Source organism: Tarenaya hassleriana, unplaced genomic scaffold, assembly GCF_000463585.1.
Source record: "Tarenaya hassleriana unplaced genomic scaffold, ASM46358v1 Cleome1, whole genome shotgun sequence".
Taxonomy (NCBI): Eukaryota; Viridiplantae; Streptophyta; class Magnoliopsida; order Brassicales; family Cleomaceae; genus Tarenaya; species Tarenaya hassleriana.
This window is the reverse complement of record NW_010960187.1, coordinates 10,677,503-10,694,623: the sequence shown is the minus strand read 5'-3', so window position 1 is coordinate 10,694,623 and position 17,121 is coordinate 10,677,503. Positions and strand designations below refer to the sequence as shown.

The 17,121-nt window shown below is 39.3% G+C and overlaps 1 protein-coding gene across 1 annotated transcript; it reads right to left on the bottom strand.

Annotated features, from left to right (window-relative positions):
• Window positions 1-1,218: 1,218 nt before the first annotated feature.
• On the bottom strand, window positions 1,219-11,995 carry LOC104825777. Its single transcript, XM_010558154.1, has 6 exons — window positions 11,924-11,995; window positions 3,484-3,587; window positions 3,106-3,349; window positions 1,861-2,618; window positions 1,758-1,763; window positions 1,219-1,600 (listed from the first exon to the last, which is right to left on the bottom strand). The coding sequence occupies exons 1-6, from the start codon at window positions 11,993-11,995 to the stop codon at window positions 1,219-1,221; spliced, it is 1,566 nt and encodes a 521-aa protein (XP_010556456.1).
• Window positions 11,996-17,121: the final 5,126 nt, after the last annotated feature.

Below are 17,121 nucleotides of genomic sequence, written 5' to 3'. Positions count from 1 at the left end.
CATGTCAGAACCAGGTGCACCGACCATTCCCCAAAGAGGTAGAAATAAAGTCTTGTGCTAAATTTCTGCCTTTTAGAATCTTCCTAAAGCTTTATGAATGTCTAGCGCTAGGTCTGATCATCCGGAAGCTTTCCCTGCCTAAATATTTTCTCTTGATCCATGCACCCCATAATGACCCGCTTCTGAAGAACATGGCCCAGATGAGTTTTAGGATTCCAATGTCATTCCAGTCCTTGATGTTCCTGAGTCCCAAGCCACCTGCTGATTTTCTAATAGAGACTTTGTCCCATGATACTCTTGCTCCGCTACGTGAATCTACTTCCCCTTTCCACAGAAATGTCGAACTCATGGAGTCAATTTTTTTAATACAACTTTTGGGTAGGACAAAAACCGCTAGCCAAGATGTCGTAATGCCTGAGATTACTGACTCAAGTAATCGTAGTCTTCCCGCGAAAGATAGGCTTTTAACTATCCAAGAGTTAAATCTATTTCTGATTTTCTCCAAAAGCGGAAGACAATCTGATAGACTTAATTTCTTGGAAGTTAGTGGCACTCCAAGATACCTTAAAGGTAACTGGCCCAATTGAATTCCACTTTGTCTTTGTATTTCCTCCATTTCCAGACCAGTTAAACCCCAAATTATTAGGCTGCATTTATTCTTGTTTATCGAAAGACCCAAGATCAGGAAGAACTTATGAAGAATAGAAAGTATACCTTGCACAGATCTGACCTCCCTATCCGAGAAAATTAGCAAATCATCAGCAAAACTGAGATGAGTGATCTTATCTTCTCTCCGGATGATACCCAAATAACCCGTTTTCTGCACCTTCCTTAAGCATTAACGATAATATATTCATGCAGATAACAAACATGTAAGGAGACAATGGACATCCCTGTCTTAATCCTCTTTTCCCTTGAAAGTAGCCAAACATACCACCACTGATGCAAACTGAGTAGGTCGGCGTAGTGATATGCAGGTTTCGATCAGTGAGACTAGATGTGGATCTAAATTCATGGCTTTCATAGTAGTGAGAATGAAATCTCAATGTATGGAATCGAATGCCTATTGAAAACGGGAGGGTTGGCCTTACACAGTTTGCAAGGAGCTTTGCTATCACTTTGTATATGAAGTTACAACAAGCGATTGGTCGAAATTCGGCGAACGTCTCAGCCCCTTGTGTTTTTGGGATGAGGATGAGGGCAGTAACATTCACACAACTAGGCATTTCTCCTCGTTTGAAGGAAGTGCAGAATACTTGTTGTGAACTCGCCCCCAACAATGCTCCAAGCTCTGCGATAATATTCAGCCATGAAACCGTCCGGACCAGGGGTCTTGTTTAGTGCCATAGAGAATGTGACTCTCCTGATGTCTTCTTCAGTAAAATGCATGTTCTGGTTCAGAGACATTGTTGTCTGGCCATTTTCTAGCAGCCTTTGTATATCCATGATCGATGCGATTGATCCTGAATGATGTTCCCTCCCTAAGATGTTTGTGTAGAAGTCTACTGCTGCCGCCGCTATCTCTTCTAGCTTTTCCAATCTTGAGCCATCATGGTTCCTTATATAGGAGATGAAATTCCTCGATCTCCTAGCAAGGATGCTTCAGTAGAAAAATTTATTATTTTTGTCTCCTATTTGAAGCCAATGAATCCTTGATTTTTGCTCAAGAAAGCTTCCTCAATCTTGGATAAGTATTCCCATCTCTGTAAACTCTCTTGTTCTTGCTGGAAATTAGAAGTCGATGGATGTCTTAGTACCTTTTCCTGCACAGAAAGAAGAATATTGTGAGTCTTATTAACTCTTTTAGTAATTTCACTGAAGTTTTGTTTAGACAGGCTTTTAATAGGGATTTTTTGTTGCCTTTGCTTCCTATAGAAAGCAGAAAGAGTAGTTGCATTTCTCCCAGCCATACTCCAAGAGGTTTGGATAGTTGGGAGGAAATCAGGATGGTCAAGGACAAAGTTGAATATTTTGAAAGGCTTAGGACTAGACAGGAGTTGTCTTGACAGACGGACTAGACTTGGACAGTGATCGGAGGGATGAGGGGGTCTGAAAATGGCTGAGCTATCAGGGAATAGTAGTCTCCAAGAGTTATTGACCAAAACTCTATCAAGTTTCTTTGCTATAGGATTCAACACTTGCTTGTTTGTCCAAGTAAAGAGTGATCCTCGATATGGTAGATCATGGAGGCCAAGAGTGTACAAGAAATTGGCGAAGCGTGTCATAGTCGGGGTTTGATGGCTAAAAGACGGGGCAGAGTGCTGTGCTAGTAAGAGGATTTCATTGAAATCCCCTCCGAGGATCTCATTGAAATCCCCTCCGAGGATCCATGCTCCACCTCTTGGCTGTACAAACTGCTGGTGAGTTTGAAGAAGCTGGCTCCATAGGGCATCTCTATCAGCTACTTGATTGGGAGCATAAATAGCTGATAGGATGAAAGGCAACCACCCTTGGACTGTCATCTCAACAGTTATCTCGTTTGCAGTGCGTTTGAGCAATTGAGCCGAGGCCTCTCCTCTGAATAGAACCCATATTCTACCTAGATTGCTTTCTTGATAGTTATCCAATCTTGACCAATCTTCTCCCAACTTTGCGAGTATTCTGTTTGCATTTGGTTCCTGAATGTGTGTCTCAAACAATGCTCCAAAAATCGGTTTTTGTGTTGCAAAGAAATGTCATAACTTGACTTGTTTACAACCATCATTTAGGCCTCTAACATTCCAAAAGAAACCTTCTATTACACAAATTTAGGGGTTAGATATTCTCCCCCGCCTCCCCTGATTGTGGAGGCGATGGTAAGGGGTCCTTTCCTGCAGGGGAACTCACGGTTGGGTTGGTCGGGTTTTGTGGTGCGTGTGATATGAGTGGGTTATAGGGATGGTTAGGATGTTTGTCAAGTGTGTCTGGTTGACATATAGGTGATTGGGGTGATGGTTGCGGGATGTTCTGACTAGGTGGAGTCGGTAGCTGCTGTGTAATCTGGTTGGGTGGGAAAATTTGTGGATTTATGATAAGTGGTTGGTTGAGTGAGATGTCTGAGTTTCTAGGGATTGCTTCAGCGTATTTAGAAGGGATTGCCAAAGAGTGTTGAGGATGCATAATAACTAGAGGCTGAGTTGTTCTCTTGGAACAGAACTTCTCGACATGTCCGAATTCCTTGCACATATTGCACTTAGGCGGGATCCATCTGTACAGAGCATCTATGGTGTCGACAGTTCCATCTTCCAATTCGATTTCAACTTCAGTTGGCAGGTCCTTAGTGAGATCGACTTCAACCTTGACATCCACCGAATTTATGCTCTCGATAGGTTTATAAGCTCTCGGCTCTCCCACTGTTCCCGCAATATAGCTAATTCATTCTCTTAGCAAGTTGAGGGGGACATTTGTGAAATGTACCCATTCGGGGCTGATTTCAGAGATGGAGGTTCTCGGACTGTTTCTGGGGTCCATTTTCGGACAAAGCAAGCATGGTTACCAACATACCATAGTTCTTGTTCCACTACAGCTTCTCTAATCTTCGCCGATGGAATTTTTACCAACAGAGAGCTCCATGATAAGTGATGGATATCTACTCTTTGATCCTTGCCCTACAAGTAGTTGAATACATCATGTATCTTAGACATACGGGGGATAGTACCATAGAAGGAGCAGATTACATACTCTTGGTACTGTAGAGCACCGGATTTGATAACTGAGTTAGGGATCTTTACTCGTATTCTTCCTGTTTCCGATAATTCTGCATCAGCAATACGCTTCAATTCATAGGTTGGACCCCTAACTTTGCTGGCCTATGAGGGTTTTGAGTGTGGAGGTTTCGACCCTTGAGTTGTTGGGACCGTAGTAGAGAATTTTTCCTTTGCAGAAGTATCAGAGACCGAACCCATATTCCCTCAGGCCGAGGTACAAGGGCCTGTAGGAGAGGAGTGAGAAGTGGCCTGAACTAGGGATTTAGTAGTGGCGGAGAGAGAAGAATGGGTGATGACAGTTCCACGACCCTCCACCTCGATGACAGATCCATCTCCGAATCGCACCTTTAGGTGGGTAGTGGAGATTTTGGCCTGTGGAGTGGATGTGACCTAGGGTTAGGTAGAGGGGGTATTCTTTGGCATATTGGCCAGAGTCTGGTAGAATCAGAGGAGGGGATGAGGAGGGCGAGGGTCCTTCGATCGTTTGAGACATCGAAGAAGTGGGCTACGAGGAATTACGGTTCCCTCTCTTATCGCGAAGTCGGGAAGATGACCGGCGACTAGGAGGAGGTGAAACTGAAACTTTACTCGAGGAATGAATAGGGGGGCGAGGATTTGGATCTAGGCGTGTGATGGGAGGCGGAGGGGGAACCACCATGTTAGTGGAAGATGAAGTGGAACCAGGTTGGAGGGGGCCCGGATCTGGTGGATCTAGAGGGACATTTGGGTTGGAGATTTGGCCCGGATCTACTGTAAGAATTGGTTTTTCTCCCGACCCATTAGGCTGGCGGAGATGGTGGAAATTGAAGCTGTCGGCTGGGGGATTGCGCTACCTGGTGCCCTCTTCTATGTTATAATTTATCTTCGACAATTTCGATGACAAATAATATTTCCGGATTAAAATTTTTTTTTTTCTAAATAACACCATTTTCTAAAAAAAATATGCGCTATCTATAATGGTAATATTGAAATTATACAATAAAATAATAATATTTTTATCAAAAATTTATAAAAAGGTATAGTTTAAAAAAGGTATAAATTTTGAATATGTTTGTCATATTTCCAAAATGCCCCAAAATACAAACTACAAATGGAAAGGGAGATAAGGAGAAAAGAAAACAGGCCCGGGGGCATTGCGGGGATTAAACAACGCGTTCTGATCGTGCGGAAAATAAGGAAACGTCGTCGTGTTCTTTGCTTTGTGGGCCTCTCTTTAGGCCCATTTTACATCTTATTGGGCCTACAAACGTCTTGCGATTATACATAGATAGAATAGCAATGTATACCAACGTCACGTCACCATCTTTTCAGAATATGGCCAATTATTATTTTATGATATTAGATTATAAATGTAGTTAAAAACACAGAAATTATGAACAATACATTACTTTTACTAATGTCTTTTAACTTTTAATATTTCCATATGATTATGCTTGGTATTTTAACTTTTTCATACGATTGAAAATTAAAGGATATAGAATTGGTTTGAAACAAATATTTGTTTTATTTTGCAACCCCAAAAATAGAAAAAATATCAACAATTTATTGTATATCTTACAACATACCATATTTTTTTTTTAAAAAAATTCTCACACTTGATTTTTTTTAATCTTTTTTCCTCCCTTTCTATAATCCATATCCATCTTGCCCGGCAATATTTCTTTTCTAATCCAAATGTCTTGTCTTCCACCTTTCTCAATCTTTGATTCACGTCTTATGTTCGAGAACCGTTGTTTTAAAGTGGATTTAGTTGGGTGGAATATCCGACAAATCAATCTAAATAAAAAAAATAGTTTTATGTAATTTTTTTATTTTTATTCTTATTTTTTAAAGAAATACGAAAAAAAAAATTCAAAAAAAAATCGTAGGGTAGTTGGAAGGTCTTAATCCGATAATAGTTTTATGTAATCTTGCCATTTTTTGTCTTTTTTTTTCTTTTCAATTTTTCGTAATATAATTATTCTATTTCTCATAAAATAATTTTAGGAGTGCTTTTTTTTTTTCCAACAATTTTTGTTTTCTTTAACACTATCATTCATGAATCATAGATGCGTCATGCGTGTATATGTATTTTTGTGCGTATTCGAGAATTTGTGAATTTTCATGGTTTCTATATATTTTTGGAAATTGGTGTATGGTTGTATTGACTATTTAATTTTAATCTAATTTTAGGTTGTAGTTTGTGTGGATACGTGTACCCGACCTTTACTCATAAATATCTGAGTCTTGCAAGGATATATTTATACACGACCTTTATAACATCGTTTGAAAAAATTACTAAATTAATGACTTTAGAGTTCACATATAACATAGTGTATTTATCAATAAAATTCGAGTAATTTCATGTGTTTATTTGAAAATGTTCTTATATTTATATTTATATAATATTTCGCATTTGCAAATTTGAACTTAGTTTTTTTATACAATATAGAAATTAAGGTTTTTTTTTTGTATGAGCAAAGTGCCAAAATTAAATGTTGGGAGAGGAGTGGACCCTATGACCGTGGATACCCAACAAGGATGGACCAATATAAGGGGTCATTGCATGCTATGATGGGACATATTCATAATTCATTCCCGGGCATTAATTTTTTTTTTTGGTAAATGGGCATTAAAAACTTGTAAACTATGTTTGATGCAAGGCAAGCAAGTGATTTTTTTTTCCACCAATTACGGAGATGGTCCAAATCATTCAAAAAATATATAAACATTTTATTTTTTATTTATCTTATGAATAATGATAAAAACATCGCATCAGTTTCAATTTATTGTCAAATGACATTGGAATGGGAGATTATAAAAATAGGGATGGACGGACGCGGATACTTAAAACCTGCGAATTTTCGGGTATCTAGACTTACGGGTATTCGAAATACGGGTACTCTCTATATAACGAAGACGAAAACGGGTTTGATGAAGCCAAAAATCTGGATTGTGGGTTCGAGTCCGGGTTGTGTTTGAACGGCGACGGGTACCTTCGGGTATCCGGATACGAATAAAATGACGATTATATCCTTGATATTTTGATATATTTATAATAATTATTAAAAATATTTTATATGAAATTACTAAAATACCCTTAGAGTCAACAAAAGTCAATATTTTCTAAAGAATTGGACGAGTTCGGATATCCTCGGGTAATCAAATTCAGTGACGGGTATCCGAACCACGGGTACCCGGATTTGACGAAAACCAAAACGAGATAGTGTTTTCTGAAAAACCCGCGAAGACGAAGCCCGGGTACCCCAAAAACTCAGGGTACCCGACCCGTGCCCAGTCCTACCTACAAAGACTTCATGGCATACCTCTCACTTGGCCCCAAAAAAAAATCTTCACACGATATCTTTATAAATATGTTCTCCCCATTATACTCCTATGCACCTTTCTTTAATTAAATGATTTGTATTTCTCTCTCCTCACGTTTCTCTCTCCTCGTGGTTCTCTCTCCTCGTATAATGGTCACATTGGTCACACCGTTCAAAAAATATCCACACTGGTCACTTTCAACCCCGAATTCTTTTTCGAACCCTTTCTTTGGTCGTACAATAAGCTCTAAAAGTGTTGAATTCTCGAAATTCGCTCAATGTGACCAGTATGACCATCGAGATATGTATGCGTGTGAAAAAACTAGTCCAATTCATCTGTTGAAGGCCAAAATAAGGTCTATACACTGTAAAACGGTATAATTTAACTTTATAAGAACGTTTTAGAGGCGAATAAAACAACACATTTTTAAATACAAAGTTACATTGGTCCAAAGTGTTTCTAAAATACTACTATCATTTATGAGATTCGTTTTATGATCATAACTTTCGATCGGATAATGCTCATAAACTTTCGACCGCGATTTCTTTTCCGAACCTTTTCTTTTTTCATACATTACGCTCTAAAAGTGTTGAATTCTCGAAATTTTTTCAGTGTGACCATCGGGATATGCATACATGTGAAAACACTGTCCAATTCATCTGTTGAAGGCTAAAATAAGGTCTATACACTGTAAAACGGTATAATTTAACTTTATAAGAACGTTTTAGAGGCGGATAAAACAATAAGTTTACGAACACAAAGTTACATTGGTCCAAAGTGTATCTAAAACACTAATATCACTTATGAGATTCGTTTTATGATCATAGCTTTCGATCGGATAACGTTCATAAGCTTTCGACCGCGATTTCTTTTCCGAACCTTTTCTTTGGTCATACATTACGCTCTGAAAGTGTTGAATTCTCGAAATTCGTTCAGTGTGACCATCGGGATATGCATACGTATGAAAACACTTGTCTAATTCATCTGTTGAAGGCTAAAATAAGATTTATACACTGTAAAACGGTATAATTTAACTTTATAAGAACGTTTTAGAGACGGATAAAACAACAAATTTACGAACACAAAGTTACATTGGTCCAAAGTGTTTCTAAAACATTATTATCACTTATGAAATTCGTTTTATGATCATAGCTTTCGATCGGATAACGTTCATAAACTTTCGACCGCGATTTCTTTTCCGAACCTTTTCTTTGGTCATACATTACGCTCTGAAAGTGTTGAATTCTCGAAATTTGTTCAGTGTGATCATCGGGATATGCATACGTATGAAAACACTGGTCCAATTCATTTGTTGAAGGCTAAAATAAGGTTTATACACTGTAAAACGATATAATTTAACTTTATAAGAACGTTTTAGAGGCAGATAAAACAACAAATTTACGAACACAAAGTTACATTGGTCCAAAGTGTTTTTAAAACATTATTATCATTTATGAGATTTGTTTTATGATCATAGCTTTCGATCGGATAGTGCTCATCAACTTTCGACCGTGATTTTTTTTCCGAACCTTTTCTTTGATCGTACATTACGTTCTGAAAATGTTGAATTCACAAAATTCGCTCAGTGTGACCAATGTGACCAGTGTGACTAGTGTGACCAGTATAACCATCGGGACACTAGTCACACTGGTCACACTGAGTAGATTCCCGCCATTACCATTTTGCGGTAGGCCTTCAACATAGTGATAATTAAATATGGTGTCAGCATCAAATCGATATAGCTTGGCAACTGAATATATCTTCGGGATACACCATACTAGTCGACCAATAATTACGTCAACGTTCGGCCTCATTTTCAGATTACAGTCGAACATCTGGATTAGCTTCTTCGAAGGGATGACTTTCATGGCTACCCAATGGAGGAATACTCAAGGGAGTAATAAACCCTTCATAACTTCCCATATCCCTCCCTTCACCACTGATGGGTGCTTTTCCTACAAAGTATTCTTCAAGACCAAACAATTCTTATTGATTTCCATGGACCCACCATTTGAGAAATTCACTGAAACTCGTATCGCCAAGCATGTATTTCTTTGTTGTTTGAATGCTTTCCTTGGTTAGGCGGTTCCGAATATCGAGTATAGCTTCATCCAAGTGTTGTAAAATAATGTAATATATTAGTGTGACTAGTGTGACCAGATAATATAACAGTGTGAATAGTATGACAAGATAATATAACAGTGTGACTAGTGTGACCAATGTGAATTTTTAACTGTGTGACCAGTTTGTCTAGTATGACCAGTGTGACCAATGTGAATTTTTAACTGTATGACCAATGTGACTAGTGTGACCAACTAATACAATAGTGTGACTAGTGTGATCAGATAATATAATAGTGTGACCAATGTGAATTTTTAACTGTGTGATCAATATGACTAGTGTGACCAGTGTGACTGGCTAATACAACAGTGTGACTAATGTGACCAGATAATATACCGTGTGACTAGTGAAAACGAAATGCACTTACTTCATCTTTGAGCCATACGCTTTTCTGTAAAAGGTCTTTCCCGAATCTTGGTTTTCTCATATAATCGAGTTCTGATTTCCACAATCGATTCGGAAGATCCATCATCATAAAATTATACAGAAGTGTCTTCTTTGTTCGATGGAGAACTCATTTTCGTTTGATTTATGATAATCAAAAAGTTGAGAATTGAGAATAGAAGAATCGTTGAGAAAGACGAAATAAAGATGAAGAGAAGAGAGAGAACTTTTGAATTTTGTTTTAAAAATAATTAAATTCATGGAAAAGTGCAGAACTGGAAAAAGTCTACGTCTTTCATTCTTCTTATGCCATATGTCGTTTATAATAAGGTCATTTATGTCTTTTGCTCGTTTTAGTTTTTTTTTAGATTTTAGGGTTTTGGAGGGTATGTCATGAAGTTTTTTTAGCAAAATAAGGGTACTTTTGCTATATTGTCCATTGAAATGTGCATTGCATTATGTCGAATTAAATTGAAACGGTTAACACGTGATTATCGCACCCCGCTTAATTATTTGGGCCGACCGGTTCGGCCCATCCTGTCCACATAAAAAATGAAGGCGGGAACGGGAAAAGAAAAGGTGTAAACCCGATTCTGAAACTTCATTCGTGAACGACTAAAGTTTGGAATGCTATACAAGTTTATATATAGATAAGTCACGTGAGGATGTTAAAGTCGCAGAGGACAAAGAATCAAGAGAGCAAAGGAATAGTACAGAGTACTAACAATAACGGCTGAGGAAACAACGGAGAAACTACATTGGATAATGATATTTTCTGCTTTTCTTTACATACATGATAACTTCTATTCTTCTCTATATTTTGATGAGAGTTTGTCTAGGTTTTATAGGATAATCACATGCATTCATAGGCATTCTAGGCGTGTTAGGACACAAAACTCGGTTGTGTTCTAGTTTTGCAGAGTTACAGGTTTCGGAGATAATTGGACTCGAAAATGAGCTAATTGGAGCGTTAAAGGAGAAGTTCGGATGAGGTACTTATGTTGCGACATCAATAACTTTCTCTACAGAAGTCCAAATCGTGCGAGATTTGTATCATTGGAAAGAGCACTTCAAGAGCTTCGCGTAGACACTAAAATCGCGTAAATCCGACACTGGAACAGAAAGTTATGAGCAAATTCGTGAAGAGTCCGAGTCAGATGGGCAACTTGATTCGGTCCGAGTCAACACTTTGACTCGGTCGAGTCAAAACCCAGAAAAACCCTAATTCCCAATTTTTAGAGTTCTAATGAAAAGAGAACTCTTGGAAGCCGCCCTAAGGTTATAAAATAGACCTAGCCACGTCCTAGAACAGAGGGGAGCCTTAGAGAACACTTAGATACAGACTTTTGGAGAGCTTTTGGGAAGAGAAGAATAGAAGTTCACGGGATTTCGGGAAGAAGAAGGAAGATTCGATCGTGGAGACTACACATCTGCATGAGCCTTTCTCTCCTCTCTTTTATCTCTTTTTCTCAAAACTTTTTATTGTTTTCCATGAACCGTGAGTAGATCCACGGCTGTGGGTTAGGGATTCGTTTGTGTTTTGGGTATGTTTGTACCCTAACTTGGTTGCGATTTGGATTTGTTTTGGTTTTATCGATTTGTGCTTTATTCGATTGGTGTTTGCTGACCCCTTGGCCAATTATTTCAGATCCTGAACTACATAGAAATATGGGTTTAGTTTCGGATCGAAATCGATAGAATAGATTGTATTATTCACATAGGAATATGGTTTGATCGATCTAGGATTGATGATAGTGTTCTTCATGCATCTAGTTTGATAAATCACATAGGGATATGGATTTAGAGAACTTTAGATAGTGAGTTATATGCCGGGAGGTGATTTCTCTATCTTTGTTGCTTGACGATTCCCGAATACAGATTCAATATCGTGATTCTCGCATGCTTAGCATATACCCATACACGCGAATACGGTACCGACACCCACGGTCATCTTAGATTGATAGTTTACTTGTACCCCGTGTTACGACGATCCGTATCCTTGCGGTGAGTTGTGAATCGGGTTATAAATTCTAGACTCGGTACACACGTATCAATACACACATGTTATATGTATAGATTAGTTTCTTTATATACAAGCACTGTATACAGAAACAGTAACACTTGAAAAATACATATCAAGAGAGAAATTTTCTTCTTCTTTTTCCTCTCTACGCCTCTGTAACCTTCTAGGTTGTTATGGTATCAGAGTTCTTTTCTTCTTCCGCATCTTTCTAAACCCTCAGTTTCTCTCTTGTCTGCTCATTATGGCCTCTTACGCTACTATTACTTCCGGTCTTATTCTTGAATCGTCCGACGAAACTTCTTCTCAAACTTAAACACCACCCCAACCCCTGCGCAAACCCAACCACCCATTTCTTCTTCTGATTCGTATGATAACCCTATTTTCTTGCCTCCACTGACCATACCAGCCTATAGCTTGTCACTGACCGTCTCACTGGTCTTGCAGACTTCCATTCCTGGCATCGCTCCATCACCATGGCTTTTGAAGGTCGTAACAAGCTGGGTTTTCTCGACGGCACTTACCTCGTCCTCTGGATGATGATATGAATGCTCGTTCGTGGTCCCGGAACAAAGTTGTGGTCAGTTACTGGATTTTGAACTCTGTTTCAAAACAACTTGCTCCTAGCTTGCTTGATCTTTCGACAGCCCATGAGATGTGGTTGAATCTCACTAAGAGATTTCAACAAAACAACGTTCCTCATCTCTACCGGATCAAGCAAAGCTTACAAACCCTTCGTCAAGGTAACATGGATGTTACCACTTTTCACACGAAGTTGCTTACTCTTCGTGAGGAGGTTAAATCTATTGAAGTAACCTCTCGCTGTAAATGTGGTCTTTGCAAGTGTAATGTTGATCAGAAGTGAAATTCATTTTTTGAATGCAACTTCGTGATTGACTTCCTGTTTGGTTTAAGTGATGCATACGAAGGAATCTGAGGACAGATCTTGATGTTGGAACCTCTTCCTGACTTGGAGAAGACTTTAAGTCTCCTTCTCCAACATGAACAACAACACTTCCGTTGCTCACTGCATGCCACCGACTCTCATGTTTTCCAGACGATGGCTACTCCTGAAATGGGAAACTTATATGTTGCTGCTTTTCAGGGTTCCTCTGTTCGTCCTGGTTCTCGTCCTTATTGCACTCATTGTGGTGGCTCTGAACATACCATTACTTGGTGCTACAAGCTTCATGGTTACCCACCTGGTTTCCGTGCTCCTGGTGGACAAATTTCTCGTCCCAATGCTCGTTCACCGAGACCCTTGTCCCAACAACATAAGTCTTTCCACCTATGGCTTCTACCCAGAACTTCAAGGTTAACGGATCTTTTCAGGGGCAAGTTACAAACACACCAACCCCTGGAAAAGGGATAGTCGCCTCTGTTTCCACCTCTGCCGCTCCATCGAATGCTCAGGTTCGCCCTCTCTATGCTCAGATTAACGACAAGCTAAGCATATCTGGACCGGAGATTACAGACCATGGGGCTGCTGATTCTTTTGAGACTTCATCCTCTGGTAACTTCCTATCTTCTTTTGGTTGTTCTGATGTTTCTTCAACCAAAGTTTTTGATAGAACGATATGGATTTTGGATTCTGGTGCCTCTGTTCATGTCTGTTTGAATATGCATCTATTTTCTGATATGAAGACAGGGAATCCGATAGAAGTTACTCCACCAAATGGTCAGCAGGTTGTCATAACTGATATGGGAACGGTGCATTTGAATCCATTCCTCATTTTTGTCTGATGTTCTGTATATACCCTCCTTTGCGTTCAATCTGATCAGTGTTTCAGCATTACTCAAGGGTTCTTCTACACGTATCACGTTCACTCCAACCATTTGCTTCATCCAAGATTTTATTCAGGGTTGGATGACTGGTAGAGCGGCTCTAGATCAGAATCTGTATGTGTTGGACCAAACCTTCAAGCCCCAGCACAGGTTTCTACTGCTTTTTGCAATTCAACACTGACGGATGCAACCTTGTGGCATGTGAGACTTGGTCATCGATCTTTGGAGAGAATGCAACTTTTATCTACTACTCTATGATTCCCTAAGTGCTTACTTTGCCTCATTGTCATGTATGCCATTTGGCAAAGCATCAACATTTGCCGTTTGTATCACAAAATCATTTTGTTGTTAATATATCTGACCTTATTCACATCGATATTTGGGGTCCATTCAATATACCATCTTTCGAAGGATACAAGTACTTTCTGACCATTGTTGATGATGTTTCTCGTGCCACATGGGTTTAATTTCTGCATCTGAAGTCTGATGTTCATCGAGACGTCGGGGTTCATATCAATACAACAAAACATCGTAAAATAGAAGAAAGGAAGAATGCTTAGTCGATTTCCCGGCTTTGTAATCTCCGTCTTCTACTCCGATCTCTTGCCTCTTGATAATCTCCCTCTTCTTGTGTGCTCTAGGGTGTGTTTTCTGTGAAAAGTCTGAATGTTTTTTTACCTTGGGGGCTAACCCTACTTAATCCTTCTTTTTCTAGGCTAAAATTCGGAATATTTCCAAAATCTGGTAAGTGACCCGATCGTGTGACTGAAAGTGACACGATCGTGCCATTTAACAGTTTTGGCGGGCTTCACAAATTTTCTCATAACTTCCTGCTCTGACATTATTTGGGTGATCTTGGCGTCTATGTGTAGATATCGAAGAGAGCTTTCCAATGATGTAGAGAATGCATGATTTGGACTTGTAAAGTGAAAGTTATTGGACTTGCAAGATCTGACGTTTTCTGAACTTCACGTTTTCCCTAGAGACACTCCAAATGTTCCCGGTTCGTCCGTGATGTTCCGTATTCCATGTTTTCCACTTCTTTTGCTCTCTTTATGTGTGGATTCTTGTTTAAACACCAAAGAACACAACCAACCAATATCGAAGCCAAATGTGCCCTAGAATGTCTACAAATATATAAAATCGAGTGAAATACGCTAGACATCCTATATCAAAACATCACCCGAAATACGTGTTATCAGACTTGGTCATCGATCTTTGGAGAGAATGCAACTTTTATCTACTACTTTATGATTCCCTAAGTGCTTACTTTGCCTCATTGTCATGTATGCCATTTGGCAAAGCAGAAACATTTGTCGTTTGTATCACAAAATCATTTTGTTGTTAATATATTTGACCTTATTCACATCGATATTTGGGGTCCATTCAATATACCATCTTTCGAAGGATACAAGTACTTTCTTACCATTGTTGATGATGTTTCTCGTGCCACATGGGTTTAATTTCTGCATCTGAAGTCTGATGTCCATCGAGACGTCGGGGTTCATATCAATACAACAAAACATCGTAAAATAGAAGAAAGGAAGAATGCTTAGTCGATTTCCCGGCTTTGTAATCTCCGTCTTCTACTCCGATTTCTTGCCTCTTGATAATCTCTCTCTTCTTGTGTGCTATAGGGTGTGTTTTCTGTGAAAAGTCTGAATGTTTTTTTTACCTTGGGGGCTAACCCTACTTAATCCTTCTTTTTCTAGGCTAAAATTCGGAATATTTCCAAAATCTGGTAAGTGACCCGATCGTGTGACTGAAAGTGACACGATCGTGTCATTTAACAGTTTTGGCGGGCTTCACAAATTTGCTCATAACTTCCTGCTCTGACATTGTATTTGGGTGATCTTGGCGTCTATGTGTAGATATCGAAGTGAGCTTTCCAATGATGTAGAGAATGCATGATTTGGACTTGTAAAGTGAAAGTTATTGGACTTGCAAGATCTGACATTTTCTGAACTTCACGTTTTCCCTAGAGACACTCCAAATGTTCTCGGTTCGTCCGTAATGTTCCGTATTCCATGTTTTCCACTTCTTTTGCTCTCTTTATGTGTGGATTCTTGTTTAAACACCAAAGAACACAACCAACCAATATCGAAGCCAAATGTGCCCTAGAATGTCTACAAATATATAAAATCGAGTGAAATATGCTAGACATCCTATATCAAAACATCACCCGAAATACGTGTTATCAGACTTGGTCATCGATCTTTGGAGAGAATGCAACTTTTATCTACTACTTTATGATTCCCTAAGTGCTTACTTTGCCTCATTGTCATGTATGTCATTTGGCAAAGCAGAAACATTTGTCGTTTGTATCACAAAATCATTTTGTTATTAATATATTTGACCTTATTCACATCGATATTTGGGGTCCATTCAATATACCATCTTTCGAAGGATACAAGTACTTTCTTACCATTGTTGATGATGTTTCTCGTGCCACATGGGTTTAATTTCTGCATCTGAAGTCTGATGTTCATCAAGTTTTTCCAGAATTTCTGAAGATGGTTGAAACTCAATTCCAGAGATCTGTTAAATCGGTTCGATCCGATAACGCTTCTGAACTGGCTTTATCCGAGCTTTGCAGAAATAAAGGAATCATTCGTTACTTCTCTTGTGCTTATACGCCACAACAGAATTCCGTCGTCGAAAGGAAACATAAGCATATTCTGAATGTTTCTCGAGCCATGTTGTTTCAGTCAAATGTTCCATTGGTTTGTTGGAGCGCTTGTGTTCGCATTGCGGTGTACCTCATTAATCGTACACCCACTCCACTGCTGCAAAACTAGTCTCCTTATGAACTCTTATATGGCAAAGCTCCAGATTACAGTCATCTTAGCACCTTTGGTTGTCCTTGCTATCGTTCAACTGATGAGCATCGTAAGCATAAGTTTTCTCCTCGAGCAAGTGCCTTAGTTTTCCTCGGATATCCTACTGGCTACAAAGGATACACAGTTATGGATTTGGACACCGACCAGATTCATATCTCTCAGAATGATGAGATCACTGCTTTGACTCAGAATGGAACTTGGTCCATTGAGTCTCTTCCATCTACACATCGCCCAATTGATTGCAAATGGGTATATAAGGTTAAGCGTCATGTTGATGGAACTGTTTCTCGCTACAAAACTCGTCTTGTGGCTCGTGGTTTTACCCAACAAGAAGGACTTGACTACCTCAATACTTTTTCACCGGTTTTAAGCTCACTTCTGTCTGATTACTCATTTCTCTAGCGGTTGCGAGGAACTGGACTTTATCTCAGCTTGATATCTCGAATGCTTTCCTTCACGGCGATTGATAACTCCTAATTCTCTCTATACTTCCTGGACGTTTTATAGGATTTATATGAGGATCATGTTTATTTGTAGGCATTATAGGCGCGTTAGGCCACGAAACTCGGTTTGGTTGTGTTTTTATAGGATTACAGGTCTCGGACGCGATTTGGACCAAAACGGGAGCAATCTGGAGCTAAAGGAATGAAATACGTCAAGAGCTTCCTTCTTGATTCGGCTGGAGTCAGATACCCCGAGTCAGAATGCCCGAGTCAGATACCCCGAGTCAGAAAGCCCGAGTCAGACACCCCGAGTCAGACACCCCGAGTCAGAAGAATGGGCTGGGCCGAATTCTTAATAGTCCCGTTTTGACTCGGTCGAGTCAGAGTACTGATTCGGTCCGAGTCAAAACCCAGAAAAAATCCAGATTCGAATTTTCAGAGTTTTGATGGGAATAGGACTTTGGAGAGCTTTGGTGAGAGAAATAGGAGTAAAACGGGATTTCGGGAAGAAGAAGGAGAGCTGGAACGTGAAGAAC

Coding starts and splice junctions, on each gene's coding strand:
- LOC104825777 (XM_010558154.1), bottom strand. CDS start 11,995: ATGGTGATGGAGCGATGCCAGGAATGGAAGTCTGCAAGACCAGTGAGA. Junction 3,588..11,923: donor CAGTGACAAGCTATAGGCTG/GTATGGTCAGTG, acceptor AACTACTTGTAG/GGCAAGGATCAAAGAGTAGA. Junction 3,350..3,483: donor GTAGTGGAACAAGAACTATG/GTATGTTGGTAA, acceptor AGAATGAATTAG/CTATATTGCGGGAACAGTGG.